Below are 24,870 nucleotides of genomic sequence, written 5' to 3' on the forward strand. Positions count from 1 at the left end.
TATTTATTTATTTTCATACTTAACAATAATTAATTGTTGATGTTTTACAACTCCTTTTAAAAATTATCCCAAATTATTTATTAATAATTAATTAATAATTATTAAAACTGTCTTTACAAGGTAATTGTGCGATTCGAATTAGGATATATATAAAACATATATATAATTAAATATATTTAAATTAAATATACATTTTTTGATAAACTAATTTTGTAAAGCGCATTGTCTCACTGGATATTGAAATACTTAGCTTTTTAAACTACGATATGCCATATTTCATAAGAACAAGCGATTTTTATGGACAGGAATTTTATTACTATGGAACTTTTTAGTTAAACTGCTTATAGTGTAAAGATTTAGTAATTAAAATGGAGGAGCATAAACTAATTAGTAATTATAATTAATACCAAATTAATAATGCCGGTTGGTTAGTTTTTTATTATGATACTAGAGGATGCCCGCGACTTCGTCGCGTGAATTTAGGTTTTTTAAGATACCGTGGGAACTGTTTGATTTTCCGGGATAAAAAGTAGCCTATGCTCGTCCCCGGGATATAAGCTACCTTTCATCAGAATCAGTTAAACTGCTGGGCCGTGAAAAAGTAGCAGATACGTAAGTAGCAGAAGGACAGACACACTTTCGCATTTATAATATTATAGTAAGCATATAGTATAATAGTATGGATATACACAATTATTGTGTCATTAAAATAAGAAAATATTTGCGTTGAAAACCAACTGGCATTACTAACTTTGATCCAATGCAAATCCAAGTCCAGAACAATAAACTCAACTATTCGTCTGTCCTTCTGGACGGAGCTTAAACCTATATAAATCTCTATTTTATAGACATAAATGGTTTATGGAAATCAAAACATTTTCTTTTGTTACGCCCTGTAAAATTGTTTTATTGGCGGTTTTTCCAAACTGACTTTAATTTTTATGTCTTGTTTATAAGTAAAGAAGTACAGTAATTAATTTTCATGCATACACAATTAAACTTAAGTAGGTATATTACACTAAAACAACTACCTCTGTTTACTACGCACTAAACGGATTATTCTGAAGAAATTTTTTTGCAGGCTGCGACTCGCTTTCGCTTATAACTTGATAGCCATACTATTCTATCCACGGAGAGAAGTTAGTACTTATAGGACTTTCTCTGTTGCGTAATCCCTTACAAATGACAAGGACAAAAGGTCCTTGGAGGTTAACCAGTTTGAGTTAGCAACCAATAACAGAACGGAGAGTTACTAAAAATGGTTAACGCCCACTGACTTTTTTGTCTTAACAGAAAGAGCCCTATATTAACTTCTCTCCGTGGATAGAATTTAATCTCTGCGCAATAGTGTGTTTTTTATTCAAAGTAGTAGTAAGAAAAAAAACCCCAGTAGTTCTGGTCAACAGAACTATAGGGAATAATCGCTTCATAGGCCATGATTTTTATCAGAATGACCATCTAATGCGTATATGTATACAGAGGTCATTTTCACCAAAACCATTTAGGTACAATACTCATTGCTTCACGTTGTGAATTTGATATTTAATTTCAAATGTTTGTATTGACTTTATCAACAAATATTTTTAAAATGCATTACTTAATTTTAATTATTATTTGAACTTTTAAAGCTTTAATTTATTAGTAGTCTTATAAGGCTACATCTAGGCTGACACGCAAACAGGTGGTCGATTACGGTAAAATGACAGCTACAATGTGATAGTCACAATCAAAAAATATCGGAATTATGATCATAGCGCTGATATTTCACAGGTGATTTTTCACGGTAGATACGTGAATTTTTGTACTACATAGCGAAAATTTCACTTTCAGTGAATTTTTTTTTTCGTTTGTTACATCAATTTAACTGAATGTTTTTCTCTTTTTAACTAACGAAGATGCGAGTGTTCGATGACCATGTGCTTACAAAATTTAGAAAATAAAGCGCTATTTAAAATGTAAAACTCGTAATTTTCATACTTTGAAAGAATTTGCTTCGTGAATTTTCAGTCAAACTAAGGTAGCTAGTGTGACATATAAAAAGGCTTTTCACATGATTTTTTTATGACTAAGAAAAGGTCCATCACAACTTTGAACTGTGTAGTTTGCAAGTCAGCCCGGATGATGCGTACTTAACATTTTGCTTGAAAAATTTACATTAGCTGATTTTGAAACTACAATATATATCTATGCCAATTAAATTAATACCCTGCTTTAGCATGGTCGCAAATTAATCAAACTTATCCAATAATTATATTATAATTATTATCTTACGTGCGATTTATACTAAAGAGGCGAAGGCTCGGTCGTGGTCACAGAATTCGGAACTGGTAAGGAAATGGCAAAAGAACATGAGCTTGTCACAGGTGTTAGCCAAGATACATCGTATTGTATTCTACATATAGTGGCACATTGTAGACATTTTTTGTTTCTATAAAAAACAATTTGTAAGAGTAAATAGGCCACAAAATTTGTGAAATACTTGTACACGTTTACACAAAAAGGAGATAATAATAATATGAGCAAATGGCAACGCAAGTCAATAATATTTTGACAAGTTTTTTTACAGTTTTTGTCGAAAAACAAGTATGACAATTTGTGTTTTGATGTAAACCAATGGTTAAATTTTGTGTACCAACTGTTTGATTTACATTCTTTTGGATGCTATGCTGAAAAAAATCCTATTTTTTCGAATTATATTTGTATGAATTATTATTTGCTATCTATATTAGTGAAATGCTGAAAATCTGCAGCCTTGCCTCTTCTTTGTAAACCGCACTTTACATGTCCTATTTACAATTCAACAATAAAGTACCACTCGCCATGTTATGATAATTTTAAAATTACCCAAGCGCCTAATTATTGCAGCCCTAATCTTAATATACAGGGTGAGATTATGGAAGTGGACACTGAATTGAAAACTGAAACTATAGAAATAGAGAAAGTCAAAATAACAGTGACTTCAAGTTTAATGCTAGAATAGACGGTCCGCATTTGGATTGCAGGCCGAGTCCTAAATTGCAGTTTGTATGCGGTTATTGTGCAGTTGACAGAACTGCATCGTAACTGCCGATGACAGAATGGACTGCGCGAATTCCACATACCTATAATCACAGGCATCACATTGTAAGCCAGTACAACTGCACGTCGACTGCGCGCTACTACGCAGCCAGTCGGCTGTTGCGATACAGTTCTGTCAACTGCAATAAAACTACCATTTTGCAGTCCGTCTATATAGACTCTTAGAGGATAAAAAGTTAATATATGTTTCAAAAATTCCAAAAGAACTATCGCAAAATGAACTGATAAACAGAATATTATGATCAAGCATGAGGTAAATACGGGGATTCGTAAACTTTACTTTCTTTTTTACTTTGACAGTATTTATTTAATAGCAAAATTTGTATCAGAGTATGTACGACTTTAATTCCAAAATGTGTATTTTCAATAGTTTTTTTTTTCTTTTAAATGTAGGAATACCAAAAGTTTTAACACCAAACTCTATCTTAATGGTTTAAATTTTCACTTCATTGATCGCCCTCACAATCTCACGCTGGAGTACTTAGAAATAAATTCTCTTTATTTTCTAATTTAGGCTACTATAGAATATCCTTCATCATCATCACAAACATCAGTCTCAAAAGAACAATCTAATTATTGCATTTAGGAGAATCATTTCTTTACTATGCTATCAAAGTCATACTCTGGTCCATAGGCGGCTTTAGCAGTACGCCTTGTTAGGAAGACTTTGCCATCTTTGATATAATCACCGCAAGCTTTGTTAACTTCGCACGGTATTTCTTCTATATTCGTTTTACCATTAGTTTCATGGCATGTTACGGTTTCTTTTTTCTCACATTTCTCTGATACTCCATTTGCTTTGTGGTTATGGTTGTTAGAGTCGGACACTCCATTTGATTTATGATTAACAGAGTTGGAGAAACCGTTTTGGGAGGGTTCATTTTCTTTTTTGGCTTCCTTTCTGTTCTTGTAGTTTTTGGAGTAGAAGTTTAGGAAGAGAAGAAGGAATATGGTTACGTTTATGGAGATAAAGTAGGTGAATCCAGCAGCATATTGGCATCGCGGCGTGTAGTGGGTCCAGGCGCAATATGAGAGCATCAAAGCGAATTGCATCTGAAAAAAAAAAATTGGTACATCATTATTGAGAAAACTAATATAATCTTAGTGGATACAGTCTTTTCTCCAGTCTATATTGTCTTTTCTCCAGTTTCTCCTTTTACATAAAACTATAGGTTACGATGATATGAGTTGGATAAACCTAGGATTCTAAATTCAAAAGAAGTTTATAAACGTGAAAGTGTGTCTATTTGCTTGTTACCTATTCAAACTAGCTACTGCACCGATCTTGAAGATCAGATAGAATGTAAAGACGGACATATGCCTACCGCAATATCAAAAATTCCACGGGATTTTTATGAAACTTAAATCCACGCGACTAATTAAGCGGAAACCAGCTAATATTAACTTTAATCAAATGATTAGATTAACAGCTGATTATGATTTAAGCAGCAAAGTATTCAGTTGATCTCTAGCCGTGATTGAATTAGAACTATTTTGGCATCAGAATTAGGGCATAGCGCTTCGCGGTACGGCTTCTGAAATTAACTGCAGTAACTATAAATGGATTAACATTCATAGCGACCGGCATTATATTGAAAATTGAATGTGTAATAGATAATAGGGAGATGACTTCTAGTCAAATCAGCCACTTTTTATGAAATGTCAAAACGCTCGCTAAGTATGGGAGCTTATATATGAAATACCCAGATGTGACATCAACATCAAGTGGCTTTGGGAGATAATAGGCGATAGCCTAGAAATATTTTTTTACACCATTATTACCTGTTATCTCCCAAAGCCACTTCCAAGCCATCCAAACTTTATAGTCACTGATCGTTCCTCCCTGTGTTGAGGACAATACGCAGAGACACTTTCAGCTTTTATAAACTAAAGAAGGTCTGGCACGCATTCGTTCTCTCTCTAAAGTGTTTGTGGTCTCGTAAAATAAAGCAATACCTTATTTTGAGCGATTCGACCCACTAGTACGCGAGTCATACAAAGTAATGATAAATTAATAGCTTACCAGTTGCATCTTAGTGACGTATTTCTTCCACCACAAATACTTCTGGAACCTTGGCCCTAAGCCAGACAGCAAGTAATACGTGTACATGACAACATGGACGACGGAGTTCAGCAGTGCCAGTATGGCGCCCTCTCCACCTGCCGCGAACTTCAGATAGCTCCATGAGTATAGAGCCATGATGACATGGTGGTAGACGTGTAGGAATGTTAGCTGGAACGATTAAATAGGTTTAATAAGTATTCATGATCAACTCATCGCCAGTCCACTGCTAAGCACGGGTCACCTCTCAGAACGAAAAGGGTTTAGGCAATAGTCTACCACGCTGGCCCAGTGCGGATTGGCAGACTTCACAGTTCACACACCTTTGAGCACTTATTTAGACTGTATCCTACTCGACTGTTATATAATACTACTTGATGTTTTTCCGGTTAAGAGCTAACTTGTACAATTTACCTGTTTGTCTTTCTTTCGAAGCACAAAGAAAACTGTGTCGAGTAGTTCCGTAAATTTTGCGAAGAAGTACCACCAGCCTAGGTCTAATAACTGTAACAAAATTAGAAATTAGAGAATAATAGTTAAGGAGTAAGGCTTTAAACTAAAAATAAAGATGAGGATATGTAACATCTGCCTGCGGAGGACCCCCAAGTACTTTGGTCATATCGCAAGTAGGTATGCCATATATTTTGAAAAGCTCATACTGGTAAGATCGGGGGGAGAGAAATCCTACAGATGTAGTCTAAGACGTTGGTCATACCGAGAAGCGATGAGACGAGATACTCCTATCTGCGATGTAATCCATGCGGCCGGTAACAGGGAAAAATAGAGCAAAAGAGATATCAATGGATTCACGATCCTCAAAGTTTAGGGAGCAATGCAGGGAGAAAAAGAAGGCTGTCTTTACACTAGGGTTATACTAAAAAATGAAATAATGAGGGATGGGTGTAAAAATTTCCCGATGCAATCGATTTAGTTTGGCTAAATCCTTTCCCACCAAAGTTAATAAAAGATGAACTGCAGAAGTGGAGCGATTGTTTTATTGGGCTTGGCTTTCACAAATCTATAGTAGCCTAGTAGATAAGCAGAATAGTTTTTTTTTAATTTAAGAGGAAAGATATTGCGAATGACATAGACGATTTCACCTTCAAACTAGCAATTTTGACATGTCATGACCCTCTATTGACAATTAATCAAGCAGACATTTCAATCTGCGAAATTTACGCGGACTTTTAGTATTTTGACGTAGGAGGGTAAAAGATCCAGTACATGAACGAATAAGGACTACCCTGACATTGACCTAAAATTAAGGTATATGAGAATCGTTCTATATATAATTTTTATATTTTGTGTGTCTATACACAGTAGGTATACACTCTTAAATTATTTAAATATCAAAAAATCAAATAAAATGCGTGGTATTAATTATTATAAATTATTTTATTTAACAAAAGGATAAATTGCCAGTAAATGAACTGGGAATTTCAGTGAATGAACGAACTCTATCTAGTGCATAAACTCTCGATTCGTATTAATAAATAAATTCTTAAATATATTTTCGGCTTGGAATTCAAAAAAAATTGTCAGATTTTCACAGTTTTTGACTTATTGTATATTTTTTCTACATTTTGCGCGATAAATCAAAAACTATTTTACATAATAATAATAAATAAAACCTGTTTTAGAATGTATAATAGAGCCCTTTCATATGATATTATCCCCTTTAGTATAGTTATCTGAGGTTGAAAGTCACCTAAATTTTCTGGAAAACAGTCTAAATGATTACAGAGAAAATGAAACTTAATGCCCATGTTGCACCCAAGTCGCTGGAAGTGCATCAGCTGCTGAATGTTTTGAGAGTAGTGAGAACAATATACCGTAACACATGTTATCAGATTTGTTCCTTTGAGCCGAGAAGCCACATGTTCTGATGCTTTTTAGACAATCTAAGATCTCTCATTAAGTGGTCCAAATCATTTTGATTGAATAGTCAAGTTGAGATGTAAAAGTCACTACATCGTCACAACCTTCTGAAAGTTCTTGAAGTAGATTGGAGGTACTGGGTTGGAGCTGAGGTACAGATTTATCGCCAGAAGTCAGAATCGTTCTAATTGTAGACTGCAAGTTACAATAGAGTCGCTTGGAACAATTTTTTTGCTGTTTCTTCTGGTTATATTCACAATGCAGAAATAATAATCATCATGGTGTTTAGATGGTTCGCGCCAAATTATAAGACTTTTTTGTAGTAAAAGTAGGGTCTATTCTTATTTGCTCATAAACGCAATGAGGAAATACAGCTTCCACATATAAAAATTTGGAGTCCAGGCCTTGCTGTTAGCTGCTAATGGGTTCTCAAAGTAGCCCGAGTATGCTTGTTTTACAAAGTTAGACACACTTGCACGACATTCTTTAATACGTACTTGCCACCAAATGGTACAAAAATGATTGGAATAACTTGCAGATGTTCTTCTTGATGTTAACACCTCGATAAATTTTGGAAATTACTTGTCTGATCTTAATAAAGTGTGAACATACAAAGTGTGAGTATAGTGCAAAATATGGGGGTACCTGTATCTCAAAAACTAGAGCTGCTGTGTAAAAAATTAAAGTAGATCTGAAATCAGCGACGTCAAATTAGTAAGAAACAGTTTCAAAACCTAATAAAACAAAAGAATTTCAAAATGGCGTCGACTTTTTTAAATTTTGGTAAAAGTTTCTTATTTTGTGATCCCAGGGAGCTCTAAATATCAATTTTGAACGAAATCGGTCAATTAACAAAGAATTTCAAAATGGCGTCGACTTTTTTAAATTTTGGTAAACGTTTCTTATTTTGTGATCCCAGGGAGCTCTAAATATCGATTTTGAACGAAATCGGTCAATTAACAAAGAATTTCAAAATGGCGTCGACTTTTTTAATTTTGGTAACAGTTTCCTTTTTTGTGATCCCAGGGAGCTCTAAATATCGATATTGAACGAAATCGGTCAATTAACAAAGAATTTCAAAATGGCGTCGACTTTTTTAAATTTTGGTAAAAGTTTCTTATTTTGTGATCCCAGGGAGCTCTAAATATCGATTTTGAACGAAATCGGTCAATTAACAAAGAATTTCAAAATGGCGTCGACTTTTTTTAATTTTGGTAACAGTTTCCTTTTTTGTAATCCCAGGGAGCTCTAAATATCGATTTTGAACGAAATCGGTCAATTAACAAAGAATTTCAAAATGGCGTCGACTTTTTTAAATTTTGGTAACAGTTTCCTTTTTTGTGATCCCAGGGAGCTCTAAATATCGATTTTGAACGAAATCGGTCAATTAACAAATAATTTCATAATGGCGTCGACTTTTTTAAATTTTGGTAACAATTTCCTATTTTGTGATCCTAGGGATCCTCAGATATTGATTTTGAACAAAATCTATGACAGTTCAAGAAAATAGATTTTAAACACTATTTAAATTATTATCATTAACATTAAATTAAATGAAAACACGACGCGCGACGTGTACTGCAGCCCCTGAGCTTGAGCACAGGCCGAGCCGGTATAAACCGATTTCTCTCCGTACGCGACGTAGCGCCTGTGCTCACGCACACACGCGCCTCAAGCTTGTAGTAGTGTACCTATCGTAGCGCGCTTGTATGAAGCTTTGACTCTGTTCGCTACTCATGTGGTTATACAACGCAATACCACACTCACAAACACTCGTACAAACATACAGACAAGTATATACTCACACACACTCACACACACACACATGGACGCACACGCACTTTTGAACGGTTTGAACGGAACACGGTTTTGGAATTGAAATTGAAAAAAGTGTAAGAATTTGTAAGAAAATATTTAAAAAAGGTATATCAGCCGGTTTTTTATTCCAGCTCTTAATACATGTAAAAACGTCCAATCTGTTCATTTACTCGAGCCTTTACCCTAGTACCTAATTATATCGACCGCCCCATATCAAAACAAAGTAAATGTCATTTTTCCGAAAATCGTTTTATGTCATAAGCCTAACTTTCATAGTATGTCCCGTTGTATTGTAAGGACACCCACATTAAAGTAAAATTAAAAGCTAGTAAGTCGCTTTGACCATTTTAAAACATAGTAAGTCTATGAACTGGCTAGGTTTTTTATAGATTAATGCGCCTTACTAAGTTTTTCAAAGGAATTAGATTAAATAAAATAAATATCACCCATTATCTAAATACCATGTCAAAACAGTAAATACTTAATAATGCATTAAAACTTAAAAGTAAGATAGGAAAAGTCAATGACCTCTACATGTCAACTGTTAAATATGGTTTGCAAGGGAAATACTTTGCATACTTACATAATGTTTTTAGGGTTCCATATCTCAAAAGAAAACACGGGACCCTTATAGGATCACTTTGTTGTCTGTCTTTCTGTCCGTCTGTCCGTCTGTCGTGTCTGTCAAGGAAACCGATAGGGTATTTCCCGTTAACCTAGAATTATGGGCAGGTAGAGAGGTCTCAACTCTCATAGCCCAAGTAAAGGAATAAATCCGAGAACAAATTTCGTGATTCTAGATCAATGGGAAGTACTGTATAGGTTTTCTTGACGGACGGACGGACAAATGGACAGACAACAAAGTGATCCTTTAAGAGCTCCGTTTTTCATTTTGAGGTACGGAACCATAAAAAAGAAAATGATGCACATGTAATGAATAAATGTGTAGGCCAGTCTTCACACTAAAATATTTAAACCCCTTTAATTTAAAAACTATCATAGCCTAGTGGTTAGAACATCCGCCTCCTAATCGAAGGTCGGGGATTCGATCCTGGAATCACGCACTACTAACTTTTCAGTTATGTGCGTTTTAAGCAATTTAATATCACTTGCTTTAACGGCGAAGGAAAACATCGTGAGGAAACCTGTACCTGCAAGTTTTCCATGTTCTCAAAGGTATGTTCCTAAACTTCTCTTGAATTTAAACCACTTACTAGGTTTTGATCTGAGAAAGAAATTTGACATTAATTGACAAAATTGAGAGACCTAAGCTTGTATAAAAACACAGAAGTGTCATAATTCGTGTTCACTTTACCTAACGTCTCTCGGAGAGCAGAGAGAGATTTAAATTTTAAACTGTTTCTTATAATCACTGGCCATATTTCAAATGCGAAAGTGTGTTTGTTGGTTTAATATTCAATCACGCTGCAACGGAGCAACCAGTCGACGTGGTTTTTTGCATGGATACATTTAAAGACCTTGAGAGTGACATCTCTCTCCGCATCGTATTCTTTATTGCTGAGGGTTGTGACCTCTTTTCATTATTCCTACATCTAATGGTAGGTTTTCTTGGGATAATAATGCGGTGGGTTCAAAGAGCCTACGGAACTCGACTAGAAAAACGAGATTTTGACTCTTAGGTTTAACGGTTATGAATTAGTTATTATTATCAGTGATAAAATTGAGTAGGGCTGCCAGGTAAAATGACATTTATCTCGGAAAATCAAAGAGTTTCCACGAGATTTTTTCCAAGTTTGCGCTACTAAGTACATATATTATGAAGAGGAAAGGTTTGTTTGTTTGTTATCGATAAACTCTGAAACTACTGAACTACTTGCACTAAAGACATAATCATCAACATCAACCGACAGACGTCCACAGTGAACATAGGTCTTTAATAGGGTCTTCCACATGCTACGGGTTTGCGCCGCCTGAATCTTTGCGCTTGCGCTTGACGACAATCATGCTTTAAAGAAAGCAATGATGAGGTCCAAGTTGGAGCACGCTTACCTAGAAGATGCCTATTCACTCTTGGCTTGCAGGTATCTAAGGTATATATGGCAGGAAACACGGCCGCCGAAATGGCGTTCCAACTTTTAGGCTCTCCCCATTGCCCGCAGCATGAATCTGAGCTTTCTTATGATGGTTATATTATGTACATATAAATCTTAGGTCTCATAAGAAATCTCTAACACACAATCCAGCTAAGTAGGTCCAATTTCAAAAAAAGCTAGCTAGCCGACAAATCTAACTCAGTTAGGCAGCCTTCGGGAACCTTCGAGATGTCTCTCGTCCAAAATTCCTCAATGCTTGAAGACCCGTCTTTGAATAGTGCATGATGTCAGTAAATGAAAAATGGATCCGAAATATAGGTCTTTTTTTGTACACAGGAAATGCCTGACGCATACCCCTCCGTCATGTGGGGCTTGCACCAAACTTGCACTACTACGAAATCCATTTCGGAACACGGCGCCCGAAACGAGGCGCGCTATCTCCTAAAAACATAGGTATAATACCTATTTAGAACACTTACTATCTGTCATCATAATCTATGACAACCTCCGAGTATTTACCTGGTAAAACCGTAACTTTAGAATAAATTTTAGTATATAAGCAGGCTTCATTTAGAAATGAAAAAATCCCTATTTTATTTTTCAACGATTATAAACACAACTTTCATTCAAAAATAATAAGCTTAAATTCATTTTAAATAATATTTTGCGACGAAATGACGCGCACAGTCCTTCCGCCATGACAGTCCAGTGGACACTGAATTCCATAGAGCGCCTGCAAGAAAATAAATAGCACAGGAAGTTTTTTGGTTAGTTTTAGATTATTTAAGAAATGAAAAACATTTAGTATAAAACTAACAGTTCGAATTGATTGCTAAACCTAAACATATCATTTTCTGGAGGTTGGCTTCAAAGTATCAAGATGTTAAAGAAAATTTTTACAGAACAAGTTGCGAACAGCAATGTTTTCAACTTGTTTTTTTTTTTATATTGGGATAATGTATACTAAATTCAAAGAGGCCCTTATAATCTTCACAAACTGAAGTTTTTAATTGCATGTATTTAATAGCTGTAAATGCTTTAGAAAAATAAACAATTTACTTCAAAATACAGCATTTTTGCGATTAGTCAAATAGGTCTTGCCTTAAAAGTAGTCTCACCATTGGATTTTGAGTATTGGACGGATATCGACACCCTGCATACAGTATCCCATCTCGAAAGAGATTCAACTTAAATACCTGAAAAACAAAATGTTATTGTTAATAAATTAATGCATGTATGCATTTCATTTTAATGCATGCTATTTGGATAAATATAGAAAATGCTATCATGTTCAGAGAGATTATATTATATATAAACAATAAAACACTGAAAAGTTTTTGTGAAAAAAATGCATCAAGCAAGAAACAGTTAAAATTATTTTGCTATAATCCGCCAACAGAAAAAATCTGTATCATCTCCTGAGGATGCTCCGGTGTCGGGGCGAAACGTGCGTCGAGAGTAGTGGAAAAGTCTTGTGTGGTGGTGCATGTGAGTGGTGGTGGCAGTGCTTGCTTGGGAACTTGGCTTTATTGCTTGGTTGGGGAGGTAAGCGGTGCTTAGCTTGTAACTGCATGTTTGACCATACAGATTTTTTCTGTTGGCGGATTATAGCAAAATAATTTTAACTGTTTCTTGCTAAACATGAACTTCCGCAAAGTAACGCCTGATTCTATCCAATATTTAAAATGCATCAAAGTGTGATAGACTGGATCTGAACAGAGCATAAACAATTCAAATAGAAGTAGAGAAGAAGATATATAAAGAAGTAGAGAAATCAAAACGGAGAGTTCTGGAGTGAAAATATTTGTATCGTACACCACACTGTGGTAGAATACACAATTGTGACCATACAGACTATGCGGATTATTTGTTAATGAACTAGATGATGCTCGCGACTTCGTCTGCTTGGATTTAGGTTTTTTTTTTAAATCCGTGGCGTCTCTCTGCTTTTCCGGGATAAAAAGTTGCCTATGTCAATTTTCGGGTCGCAAGTTACCTCTATACCAAATTTCATATAAATCGTTTAAACGGATGGACCTTTAAGAAACCCGTGGGAACTCTTTGCTATTCCGGGATAAAAAGTAGCATATTATGTCCGTCCCCGGGATGTAAGCTAACTCTTTACCAAATTTAATCAAAATCGGTTAAACTCTTGGGTCGTGAGCACCTAGCAGACATAGAGACAGACACACTTTCACATTCATAATATTAGTACGGAGGAAGTATGGATCATGAACAAAAAGGTTTACCTTAATACAAATCATAGTTGCCAATACCACTTGCGAGGCGTTGTAGTAACTGATCAGCCTGGTGATCCGGAGCGGAGGCCGGTTCTTCATGAAGCGAGGGCCGATCCTGATGAAGAGCAAGTACAGCAACACTACTAACATGATGGGCACGGGACTCGACATCATGAACCAAGAGTCCACTAACGCGCCTAAAATAAAATTATTCATTTATAAATAATAATAATATACAATATATTATACTACTAAATAAGATTCTTTGTATTGCGTGTTAGTACTATCCAGCACACCTAGTTTCTTCTTCCACCAAAGGTTGCCTGGTGGAGATTGCTCTGAGCAATTGTTTTTAGTTTTTAATTTTTGTTTTGTCCGTGTTTCGTCTTGATTATCTCATGTTTTGTGTGCAATCAATTTTTCTATCTATCTATCTTTGTCACTCAGAGCGAAAACAAACTATCGAATTCGTAGTACATACACCACGGCCATTGCCACGGCTGACAGTAATTTCTGAGATTGAAGATTAACACAGAAAAGTAATTGAAAGTACATTTATTTAACAGATACTTACTTTTGCCAATTTTCAATGAGTCCAGGTACCGGTCCATTTTTTCCAAATAACTCATTTTTGGTCCACAATCTGTAACAACAAAGATATGAATTTTATACAAAAAACGCTAAAAAGCGAAGTTTCCGCGTTTATTAAGACGTGTCATGTCAAACATTTTTTTTTTCGTCTTTTGACATAAGGTGAAGTTTATAAAATACCCAATAGTTTCTATAGCTAACCAAAAATTGTTCTAAAGTAAATAGATAAAATATGGCATTCTTTGGTTATGTAGGTATAATCCCTTCTCGTTCTGAGAGGAGACATGCTTATGCAGCTTATGCCCGCGACTTCATCCATGTAAACTACACCAATCTTAAACCCCTATTTTATTACCTAAGGGGTTAAATTTTCAAAAATACTTTCTTAGCGAATAATACGTATGCTTTTCAGCCCGATCCGTCCAGTAGCTTCAGCTGTGCGTTGATAGGTCAGTCAGTCAGTTATCTTTTCTTTTTATATATTTAGATGTAGAACAAAATGTAAACCCTTTTGCTAAGTAACCACAAACGACCTGTTAACTAGCTCTGATTATAGTTAACCGTCTGCGACCTCATTCAGGTTGGTGGAAGACAGCGGGTCAATTTCTACGGCTTCATCTGCGCCTACATTCGCGTTAACTAGATCAAGGGTGCAATACTATCGCTTGTGGAATTGCACTACAATGTAAATCTAAATGACTGTAACCACAGAATTATCAGGATTCTCATATTAGTTCTCCCTATGGTGCTGAAATATGGACAATGACTGACAAACGCCTAGTCCACCAATTTAAAGTCGCTCAGCGAACTATGGAGAGGGGTATGTTAGGAATTTCCCTGAGGGATAACATCTGAAATGAGGAGATCCGCAGGAGAACCAAACTATTAACAAGCTGAAATGATAATGAAAGTGGCAAAGAAACTATAAAATTATGCAATCATTTAGAAGTCAGGCTCACTGACAGACGAACGAACAGACGTACAAATGAAAATTCACCAAAATAGACTTGGAGACCTTGCGTCGCTCGGTAGGCGAACACGAACACAAATAGAAATGTAAAAAAAATTTCTCGCAGGTGTGTAGTGAAACAAGAGGGCATCAGTGTAAAACAGATGTACGTGCATGTACGTTACAGTTTAGTTTACATTGTTTTGCATGCCAGAGATAATTACCTCTAGTATCCAACCAAAGCAACATAGATACCTACCTACTCGTAAACTAAAATTATTTCGATTTTTTTCTAAGCAAAAGTAGATCAAAATCGACGGTATGCCCTACTGTCCCAGTTTTTAACCCCCGACCCAAAAGAGGGGTGTTATAAGTTTGGCCTGTGTATCTGTGTGTCTGTGTATCTGTGTATCTGTGTATCTGTCACGGAATAGTCCAAGAAAATCGGTTCAGCTGTTTGAAAGTTATCAGCTCTTTTCTAGTTACTGTAACCTTCACTTGTCGGGGGTGTTTTAAATTTTTAATTTACACTTGTGAAAACTGCAGATACCTACGATCTCTATGGTTAAACTTATTTAGAATGAAATGATGCTCCCGAATTGTTCGCCTGGATTTAGGTTTTAAAAAGTTCCTTTGATTTGATACTCTTTGAATAAAAAGTTTAGTTAATTCAGGGTGTAAACTTAATTGCTAATTAACCCCCGACCCAAAAAGAGGGGTGTTATAAGTTTGACGTGTGTATCTGTGTATCTGTGTATCTGTGTGTCTGTGTATCTGTGTATCTGTGTATCTGTGTATCTGTGTATCTGTCTGTGGCATCGTAGCGCCTAAACGAATGAACCGATTTTAATTTAGTTTTTTTTGTTTGAAAGGTGGCTTGATCGAGAGTGTTCTTAGCTATAATCCAAAAAAATTGCTGCAGCCGTTTAAGAGTTATCAGCTCTTTTCTAGTTTTCTTGTAGAAAAGAAGGTTACATAACCGTTAGGTTCTTAATATTATGTCAATTGACAAATGTCAAGCTGTCAAGATGGACGTTGCCTTGATACATAATTATTTATTTGAAAATGATGTTTTGGAAAACTCTGATACTTTGGATCGTAGGCACGGAATAGTCCAAGAAAATCGGTTCAGCCGTTTGAAAGTTATCAGGTCTTTTCGGTCTTTTCTAGTTACTGTAACTTCACTTGTCGGGGGTGTTATAAATTTTTAATTTACACTTGTTTTATATTTTTATGTCACGAAAACCTTTTCATTCTAAAGTCAACAACCACTCGGATTAAATATTAAAAAAAATATGATTCTATATTTTCATGTCACGAAGACCACTTTTAGGATTAAATTACATGCAAGAAGTCAATGTCCCTTAGTAATTTTCAAAGTAGTAGGTAGGTACATAATGAAGTCGGTTAAAAATAGAGTTTTCGCTTAGATCAGTTGCGTAGGTACTTTGTTATTATGTCACATACCAGCGCAAAATGTTTAATTCACTTTCATTTTTATGATAAAAATATTTTATGTAATTTTTGTAGTGGATGCCTTTCAGTCATGCTACGAATAAGGATTATAACAATTTACCTATTCTAACAAATCACTTATACAAATAACACTACAAACAGCGACTACAAACTATTGAAATTGATAGAGTTAGTCAAATCGAAATAGTCAAAATTATAATTCTGATAACATAAGAGCCTGTAGCAAAAAAATTATGGATAAACAAATATCAAGGAGTTTAGTAGTTAACTGAAAAGTTGTGTACCTTGAAATTGGTACACTAATTTTCAGTTAATTATTAAATTAATTACTTATATAAATAAAAATGTAATAGGTAAAATAAGCAATTTTCACTTGTTTTAACAGTGAAGGAAAATATCGTGAGGAAATCACGCTGCAGTGGCCAAGTCCAATCTGCACTTGGCCACTGCAGCGTGTTCAACTAAGTATGCCTCTAAACCTCATTCGAGAGTAGAGCCGTGTTCAGTAGTGGGTCGTCGATTGGTTGAGATGATGATGATTAGGTACCTCTTAACTCTTAAAGGAAAGCAATAAGTCAAGAACAATCTAATGGCTTTCTAACTTTGTGTCTCTTGTTTTAAATTATGAATGCTTTTTTCTGAAAAATGACTTGATGCCCAAATAAGTTGCGAACTAAACATGTATTGAGTATTGAACTACAATTTGTATCGAGCAGGCAAAACTTTTATCCTATTGTTTTACTTAGAAAGAAATGTTTTCCATTCCAAATAGCTTTTTTACTACATCGGAAAAAATGGTCACGCACATTCATACAATAAACTTAAGAAACAAACTAGGTCAACGGTTTTAAAGGAAGTAGGTAATTAGTCATACTAATAATAGTTCAATATCTTTGAGTTTCGGCTAAGGACTCGATTTGGGAGGTCGGGGGTACAATCCTGGCCACGCACCTCTAACTTTTCGGAGCTATGTGCGTTTTGATCACTTATTTTAACGTTGAAGAAAAACATCGTGAGGAAACCTGCATGCCTGCGAGTTTTCCATAATATTCTCGAAGGTGTGTGAAGTCTGCCAATCCGTACTGGGTCAGCGTGGTAGACTACCTAAACCCTTCTCATTCCGAAAGGATACCGGTTTTGAGTAATTTCTCTACGTAATCAAATCAGAAATGAGAATATTTGTGGGAGAACCAGAGTGACCGATATAGCTATACGGCTATATTGAGCTATAGCTCAACGGCTTGCGGAGCTGAAGTGGCAAGACTTGTTAGCAGATTTGGTACCAATACATAAACTTGTCTAACCTGCCACTTGCAAAAGCTGGGCCGTGAACCGTTAAACAAACTATTATATTCCAATACCACGTATTTCACTGCCAATGTCATTCATCATGATTTATAATACATTTGATTGAGAGGTCATTTCCAACGCGTAACAAAACGCATAAAATTGCACTTGCAACCTCCTATGCCGAGCTTAAAAGCACACATCTACATTTGAAATACTACCTTATTTACAAGTATAATAAAGTTTAGCTTCCTTTGATGCAGTTTCTACCATTTTGAAATAAGTAGCTGTTGGCTGAAAGGATAAGCGTCGTTTAAAAATATGTTTTATTGACTAGAAGATAAGGTTGAAAGTTGAAGTTTTGAAATGAGTAATAAAGTTGTCATTGTACAGGCTTCAAGTATAACGTTCGTACTATGTCAAGAGATAAGTTTTGGGTCACGATTTGCTAAGGTCTGAGGTCCGGTCACACTTTATTGTATTTAGATTATTGTTACGAAATGTATAGAATATTGTATAGAAGTGAGGCCTACTAACACGATTATCCTTGTGGTTAATTAATTGATGCAATTTGTCCAGGGTTTATAAGGCAGACGGTAACTTGAAAGACTATTGTAAGTGAAATGTAGTGAGTGTATATTTTGAATGCAAATTGATTTAGTTGGCTACGCTTTGCATTTTACATAATAATATAACTTGATGTTATCTTTGATGCAACTATTATCTTATAAAATATATTCATATATCTTATAAAAACTACTAGATAGATTTGGTTGAAATTTGGAATAGAGATAGATTAGACCCTGTATTAACACATAGGCTACTTTTTACCTGTAAAAGCATAGAGTTATCACGAGATTTTGAAAACCTATATCCACGCGAAGAAGTCGCATGCTCATCTAGTATAATAATTGTAAAAGTTAGGATATTTGGATGTTTGTTACTAGTACTTCTTCACGTCACAATGACCCAACCCATTTGGCTGAATTTTGGAGTGGAGATAGCTTATGCTCTGAAATCGACTAGTTTTTGTCCCGGAAAACCATAGATATTCTGCGGGATTTTTAAAAACCTATATCCACGTGGATGAAGTCGCGGTCATTTTCTAGTACTTGTCCATTTTATAATTTGTATTTTTTTCATAATCATACTTTATTTATTGCAAATACAAGTTTTACAATTACAATAGGTGGTACTACCATAAATACCATCTAGAACTTATCTATTTTATAAATACTATCGTGTAATAAAGTTTGATCGATTTCGAGTGATACAAAAATAAACCCCTAATTTATTAGAACCTTCTTCTTAGACTGAGAGCTTATGAAATATATTCTTTGGCATTTATTACAACTATCAATATAACATCCGTTTTTTCTATCCATTGAGTACCTTCAAATCAACCTTTTACCACCGACGCACATTACAGATTACAACATGGGGTTATTCAAAGGGCAGACCAATAAAATCCTGATAGGCCGGCAACGCACCGGGGGTTCCTCTAATGCTGCAAATGTTCATGGGTGGCGGTAATCACTTAACATGAGGTGATCCGTCTGCTAGTTTTCCCGCTATTTTTATTAAAAAAAAATCAAGAGTGAATAATCATCTTCAGTAAGCAAGTGTTTTTCACCTTAGGCTGCTTCATCACTTACCTGCAAGTATAATTAACGCCTGGACATAAATATCTTCCTGGAGTGTGTTTTCTTTTTAAAGTAAATGATAATGAGCTGTTTTCTAGGTATTTTTTTCTACTTACTAAGAACAAGATCAACTATAAACATCACAATATTTAATATACTTGAAAGATTTTTGATTTAACTGTATTAGGCCTTTGCTGTTTTACCATATTTGTAATTCATGCTAGACATATCTATGTGCTAGACTGTGTCGCTTTTGTACTTTATTAGGGCACAAATATATTTAATGCACGTTGAGTTGAAAAGCGTGAACCTACGTTGTATATTTGTCATTAACCTGTGTAACCTTATCATTGTTTTCCAGTAAGCATGATTTCGTCAAGCACAAGCCTTGAAATTGTAAAATAAAATAAACAAAGTTGTAGGCTGAGTTTTTGTGGACTCTGCTCAAACCTGGGCGCGTTTGTAACCCTCGTAGATCTAGTTTTAAGTTTAAGTCACCATTAGTTATGTTACAAATACAACAAATGACATTCAAAGAGCGTATCTATAATGTTACCTCTTTTGACGCTGCTGTTGACGCTTAGTTGGAGAGGAAAGGGGAATATTAGTCATTTAGCATGGCTAATATTCTTTTTTTTTTTTTAAAAGAAAAAAAAGAAAAGAAAAAGAATACATGATTTGACTTTGACTTTGTTGCAGCACGATATGGTACGTGCAAGATGGTGGATAAACAGAATAAACCGATGTGCTTAATCAAGCATATGGGTATTTATTATGTAATATGGATATGTAATATGTAGGTATAAATTACTTGAATCAAATCATTCACAAACTCTTAGCCTATCAGCATTTATAGCTGTCAAATAACGGAAATAGCATCAAAACTTTACTCGGTAATAATTTATCACAACCTTCGATTTTACCTGAAACATAAGAAGTTACTCGACTTTCTCTGCCTTTTAGGGTTCCCCATCTCAAAAAGAAAAAGAAGCCCTTATAGGATCACTTTGTTGTCTGTCTGTCTGCCGTGTCTGTCAAAAAATGGAAATCAAGACCTATAGGGTACCTACTTCCCATTGAAATATACCTAATCATGAAAAAAGTGTTATATCTTGTACGGTGGTACGGAACCCATCGTGTGCGAATCCGACTCGTGCTTGGTTGTTTTGTAGCAATATCAACCGTCCCGTGCGTATCTTGAACGATATTCAGAATCCGCGACAGTAGCGATACAGAATCGTTCTGCGAAGCAGAAGTAGAAGCGTGCGAGCACCTTGGTACTTTAGTTTTTCTAAACTGATTTAAAAGATAAAAAAAATTGCAGACATTAATAAAAAGATTCCGATGAATTGAGAACCTCCTCCTTTTTTGAAGTCGGTTAAAAATACCAATTATCTAGCTTAAATACGCGCGACTTCGTCCACGTGGACTACACAAATTTCAAACCCCTATTTTTAACCCCTAACCCAAAAAGAGGGGTGTTATAAGTAATCTGTGTATCTGTCCTGTCTGTGGCATCCTAAACTAATGAACCGATTTTAATTTAGTTTTTTTTTGTTTGAAAGGTGGCTTGATCGAGCCGTTTGAAAGTTATCAGATCTTTTCTAGTTACTGTAACCTTCACTTGTCGGGGGTGTTATACATTTTTAATTTACACTTATATATTTGTTATGTTTATAGCCTCGGTAGCTGAAAGGTCGCCGGTTCAAACCCCACCCGTTGCACTATTGTCGCACCTACTCCTAGCGCAAGCTTTACGCTTAATTGGAGGGGACAGGGGAATATAACGATAAACTTGGCTAATTTTCTTTTTTTTAAAGCAAAGGAGATTTTAATAGCTTCCTATTAATTATAAAAATAAAATCAGCGTTCGCAAGTTGGCAAAGGTCGAGGTCACCTGCTGCAAATGGAATAGAGTTCGAAGAAACATCGCGTATACCGCACTGCGCCAACACTGGTCTTTTATTTTGAAAACGTTTACCTATTCGTTTAGTTATTCTACCTTGCACTTTGCAGTTATGGTACGGCTCCACTGCTTGGGATTCGGCTAATGGTTTGTGATATTGCGAATTGTGGGGCTGTCGGCAATCGTGTTGTTCCGCACATCGCGCTCTCGAATGGTAATTGGCTTTTGCGAATTTAAAAAATCTTATTAATCTACGTTGGGTACGGTATAGCTTTGCCGATAGGATGGTAACGTGCCATGGCCGAAACCCTTCCTAAAATCTTTAAAAAGACGTAAACTAAAAATGAAAAACCGGCCAAGTACGAGTCAGACTCGCGCTCCGAGGGTTCCGTACTCGGGTATTTTTCCGACATTTTTTTTGCATGATAAGTCAAGAACTATTCTGCATAAAAACTAAATAAAAATCTGTTTTAGAATGTACAGGTAAAGCCCCCTTCATATGATACCCCACTTGGTATAGTTATCTTACTTTGAAACAGAAAATACTAGTTTATTATTTGTTTATGAACACATTTTTTTTTGTGATGTAACCGAAAATTCACGGTTTTCAGGTTTTTTCTTTTACTTGAGCTACAAGACCTGCCAAATTTCATGATTCTAGGTCAACGGGAAGTACCCTATAGATTTTCTTGACAGACACGACAGACGGATAGACAGGCAGACAACAAAGTGATCCTAGACGGGTTCTGTTTTTCCTTTTGCGGTACGGAACCCAAAAAACACACTGCCCTGCCAAAAAACCAACTGAAAATTTAAAAAAAAAACACATTTGAAAATTGCGCTATTCAGCCGCCAACTCAAATACGATACATTAGCCCTGAAAAATATTCCTTGGGCGTCGCGTCGTGTTAAAAGTATATATTTTTTTAATGTTCCAACCAGAAAATGAAACAGTTACTTTTCCTGTACCTAAGGCAAAGTACTGAAATCCTACGCCGCTGAGGTCATTAAACTCTACATAAAGTTTTAAACAAAGCCACAAATTCGTAAGCTTATCTTGCTTTTAGTGGAAATTCATAAATTGCTTTTTTGCTCAGTTGTTTACTTGCATTAAGGATGACGCCTAGGTCAAAAAAATATTAGCTGATGCTAGTTATCATATAATTATAATAGGTAATATTATGATACTAGCTTATGAACCGTCCCGGCTTCAGTCGAGTAGAATTTTCGAAAATTGGTGAGGGGTACAATTTCCAAAAAAACCTTGAAATACTTACATATTTCTTCATTTTGCTCGAAAGCACACTATAGCAATTTTTATAGATATAACTTGAAAAATGGCAAACTTTCATACAAATTTCCATCTCCTATTCAACACCCACGGGGGGTGTAATTCCTAAAAAACATACAAACACACATATTTTAAGCCCAAATAGGTACCAAATATAGACCTAACTAGATTTTATTAAATTGCTTGTGGGGCATTTTCAAAAAAATTATAATTTATTTTTGTAGCGGCAAAACAAATGTAGGTACATACTTCTCTATCTATAATGGTTTATGAGATTCTGCCCGCTGGCAAACATACAGACGGGGACAGGCGAACGGACAGCGGAGTCTTAGTACTAGAGTCCTTTGGGTACGGATTACGGAACCCTAATAAAAGAGTCAAAGAGAAATATTGCTTTACTACACTTTGTCCAGTATTGAATTTTTCAAAACTTTGCAGTAATATAAACGCTGACCGCTTTTCTGAAAGAGAATTATCGCATCATAGATCCACTTTTAGAGTTTTCCTTTACCAGAAAAGCGGTTTGTTTGCAAAAAAAAAGTTGCTAATGTTTACAATTACATAAACAGTTCAGCAGTTTTATGAAAGAAAATTTAACGCCCCAAACACTAGTGCTTTTCAGACTAACTTTTAGAGGTTTAAAGTTTCAGAAACACTATTATATTTCTTACAAAATATACTACTATATACTGAATTATAAAATCCAACCACAACACTTCGGTTAATTAGATTGAGCTAGGAGTATTGTTGGGTTACATAAAAGCATCAAGAGTTTCTTGAAAATAAAACATCCACTCTGGAAGCTTTATTCAGAGAAACTCGCTAAAGCTTTTCAATTTCAGTAAAGAAGACTATCATCGCTATCAACAGTTTGGTTAGAATTTCATTAAAGTTGCATCTATTGTTATATGTTACGGTTACATAAACACTGTGGCAGATTTCCTGAAAAAATATCAACATCCTAAGTGTAATCACTATTCAGATTAACTCATAGAGCTTCTTTTCAAACAATATAACTGATATCCAAAAACCTATTAAAACGTCGATAAGAATCAAATTAAAAATTGTACGTCTGTACATAACAGTTATATAAAGAGTTCAGTAGCTTTTCTGAAAGAACACAGAAGCTTTTGAGAACAACTTTTACAGTTTTTCAGTTTAAATAAACCTGCTGAAATCCAAACAGTTAAATTAGAAAGAAAGTAAAAAAAGTTGCTTTAGTCAGTTACATAAACTTTCCTGAAAGAAAATATCGCTCGAAATCGGTGTACCTTTCTTTCAGTTTTCAGTTTTAGTTCAAAAATAGAGTCTCACTCTCAAAACAAATGAAAAGACTTGTTTTTAATAAAAATTATTCTTTATTACCAATCAATGATTCTAATTGTAATATTTTGTAAAAAAAAAAATAATGACATTGATACTTACTATAGGCATTGGCGTGCACTTCCAAAGGGGTTGAACCTTAGGGTTAACCCGGAAAAAGTATCGACAAAACACGAAACACTTACGGTGTTAGAACGGTATGCAATGTACCACACTGCAAGAGGGTTGAATGAGCACTGCGCAACTATCGACCGCCCGTGGTAGACGGAACACGCGATCCGTAGCTTACAGACTGGGACATAAGTAGGACTAATAAAATTAATTAGGTGTCGCGAGCTGATATATTGTTTTACTCATCTAGCGGGAATGCCAGAAGATCGCTTCAATTCAATAGGGTCTTGGACTGTAGTGATAAAATGATGTGACTTTTCGGGGCTCCGTACCTCAAAAGGAAAAACGGAACCCTTATAGGATCACTTTGTTGTCTGTCTGTCAGATCCCCTGTAGCATCAGGATTGAGGAGTTGGAATTCAAATTTTTTATGGAACAATGTCACAAAGTTCCTTTATCATAGGTAAAAAAACACAACTCCAAAGTTGGCTAAAAAGTAGCCTATGCTACTCCTTGGTTAATCCTTTACATGTCTGTGAAAGTCCCGTAAAAATAGGTTAAGCCATTCCGATGATTAGCCCGTTCAAACAGACCGACACTTCAATTTTATTTATTAGTATATAGATTCTTTCACGCAAAAACTAATGGATATTTTATGTCGTGAGTCCATCAACATTTCAGCAACCCAACCCTAACATCTATCGGGTTTTTGAAAGTGCCCTGGCCATTGCCATTTCATCATTCCAACCTATTGAGCTATTTTTAACCGACTTCAAAAAAAATAGGAGGTTCTCAATTCGACTCTATGTTTTTAGAATACCGTACCTCAACAGGAAAATCGGAACCCTTATAGGGCCACTTTGTTGTCTGTCTGTCTGTTCGTCTGTCCGTCTGTCGTGTCTGTCAAGAAAACCTATACCCTATACGGAACCCTCGGTGCGTGAGTCTGACTCGCACTTGGCCGGGTTTTTATTTTACTGTTATGATAACATATTATTGTAAGTCAGCGGTGGACTTTGTCTGTGTTGGTGTTAGCTGGCGGGCGTGCTCTGCCTTTTTGGAGTGTTTTTTTTTGTTAAAACTGACTGGAAAGCGCTCTAAGAGGGTGCCGTGCGTATGTCGGCGAGCGCCGGCACAGACGGGGTCCATACTTGTATAGTTTA

At 35.5% G+C, this 24,870-nt stretch overlaps 1 protein-coding gene across 1 annotated transcript; it reads right to left on the bottom strand.

Moving 5' to 3' along the window:
• Nucleotides 1-670: 670 nt before the first annotated feature.
• Nucleotides 671-23,881, bottom strand: LOC123866555 (elongation of very long chain fatty acids protein 7-like). Its single transcript, XM_045908196.1, has 7 exons — nucleotides 23,699-23,881; nucleotides 13,705-13,773; nucleotides 13,140-13,327; nucleotides 12,009-12,086; nucleotides 5,555-5,644; nucleotides 5,102-5,311; nucleotides 671-4,131 (listed from the first exon to the last, which is right to left on the bottom strand). Exons 2-7 carry the CDS (start codon nucleotides 13,757-13,759, stop codon nucleotides 3,670-3,672), a joined length of 1,083 nt encoding a protein of 360 aa, XP_045764152.1. The 5' UTR covers nucleotides 13,760-13,773; nucleotides 23,699-23,881; the 3' UTR covers nucleotides 671-3,669.
• Nucleotides 23,882-24,870: the final 989 nt, after the last annotated feature.

The sequence above is a fragment of the Maniola jurtina genome, chromosome 7, assembly GCF_905333055.1.
Source record: "Maniola jurtina chromosome 7, ilManJurt1.1, whole genome shotgun sequence".
Classification (NCBI taxonomy): Eukaryota; Metazoa; Arthropoda; class Insecta; order Lepidoptera; family Nymphalidae; genus Maniola; species Maniola jurtina.

Excerpts from the sequence above, each read along its gene's own strand:
- LOC123866555 (XM_045908196.1), bottom strand. The coding sequence starts at position 13,759 with ATGAGTTATTTGGAAAAAATGGACCGGTACCTGGACTCATTGAAAATT. Across the intron at positions 5,645-12,008 it reads CCAATACTCAAAATCCAATG|TTATTAGACCTAGGCTGGTG; the intron begins GTGAGACTACTT and ends ATTTTGTTACAG. Across the intron at positions 5,312-5,554 it reads TTCGAAAGAAAGACAAACAG|CTAACATTCCTACACGTCTA; the intron begins GTAAATTGTACA and ends TAATCGTTCCAG.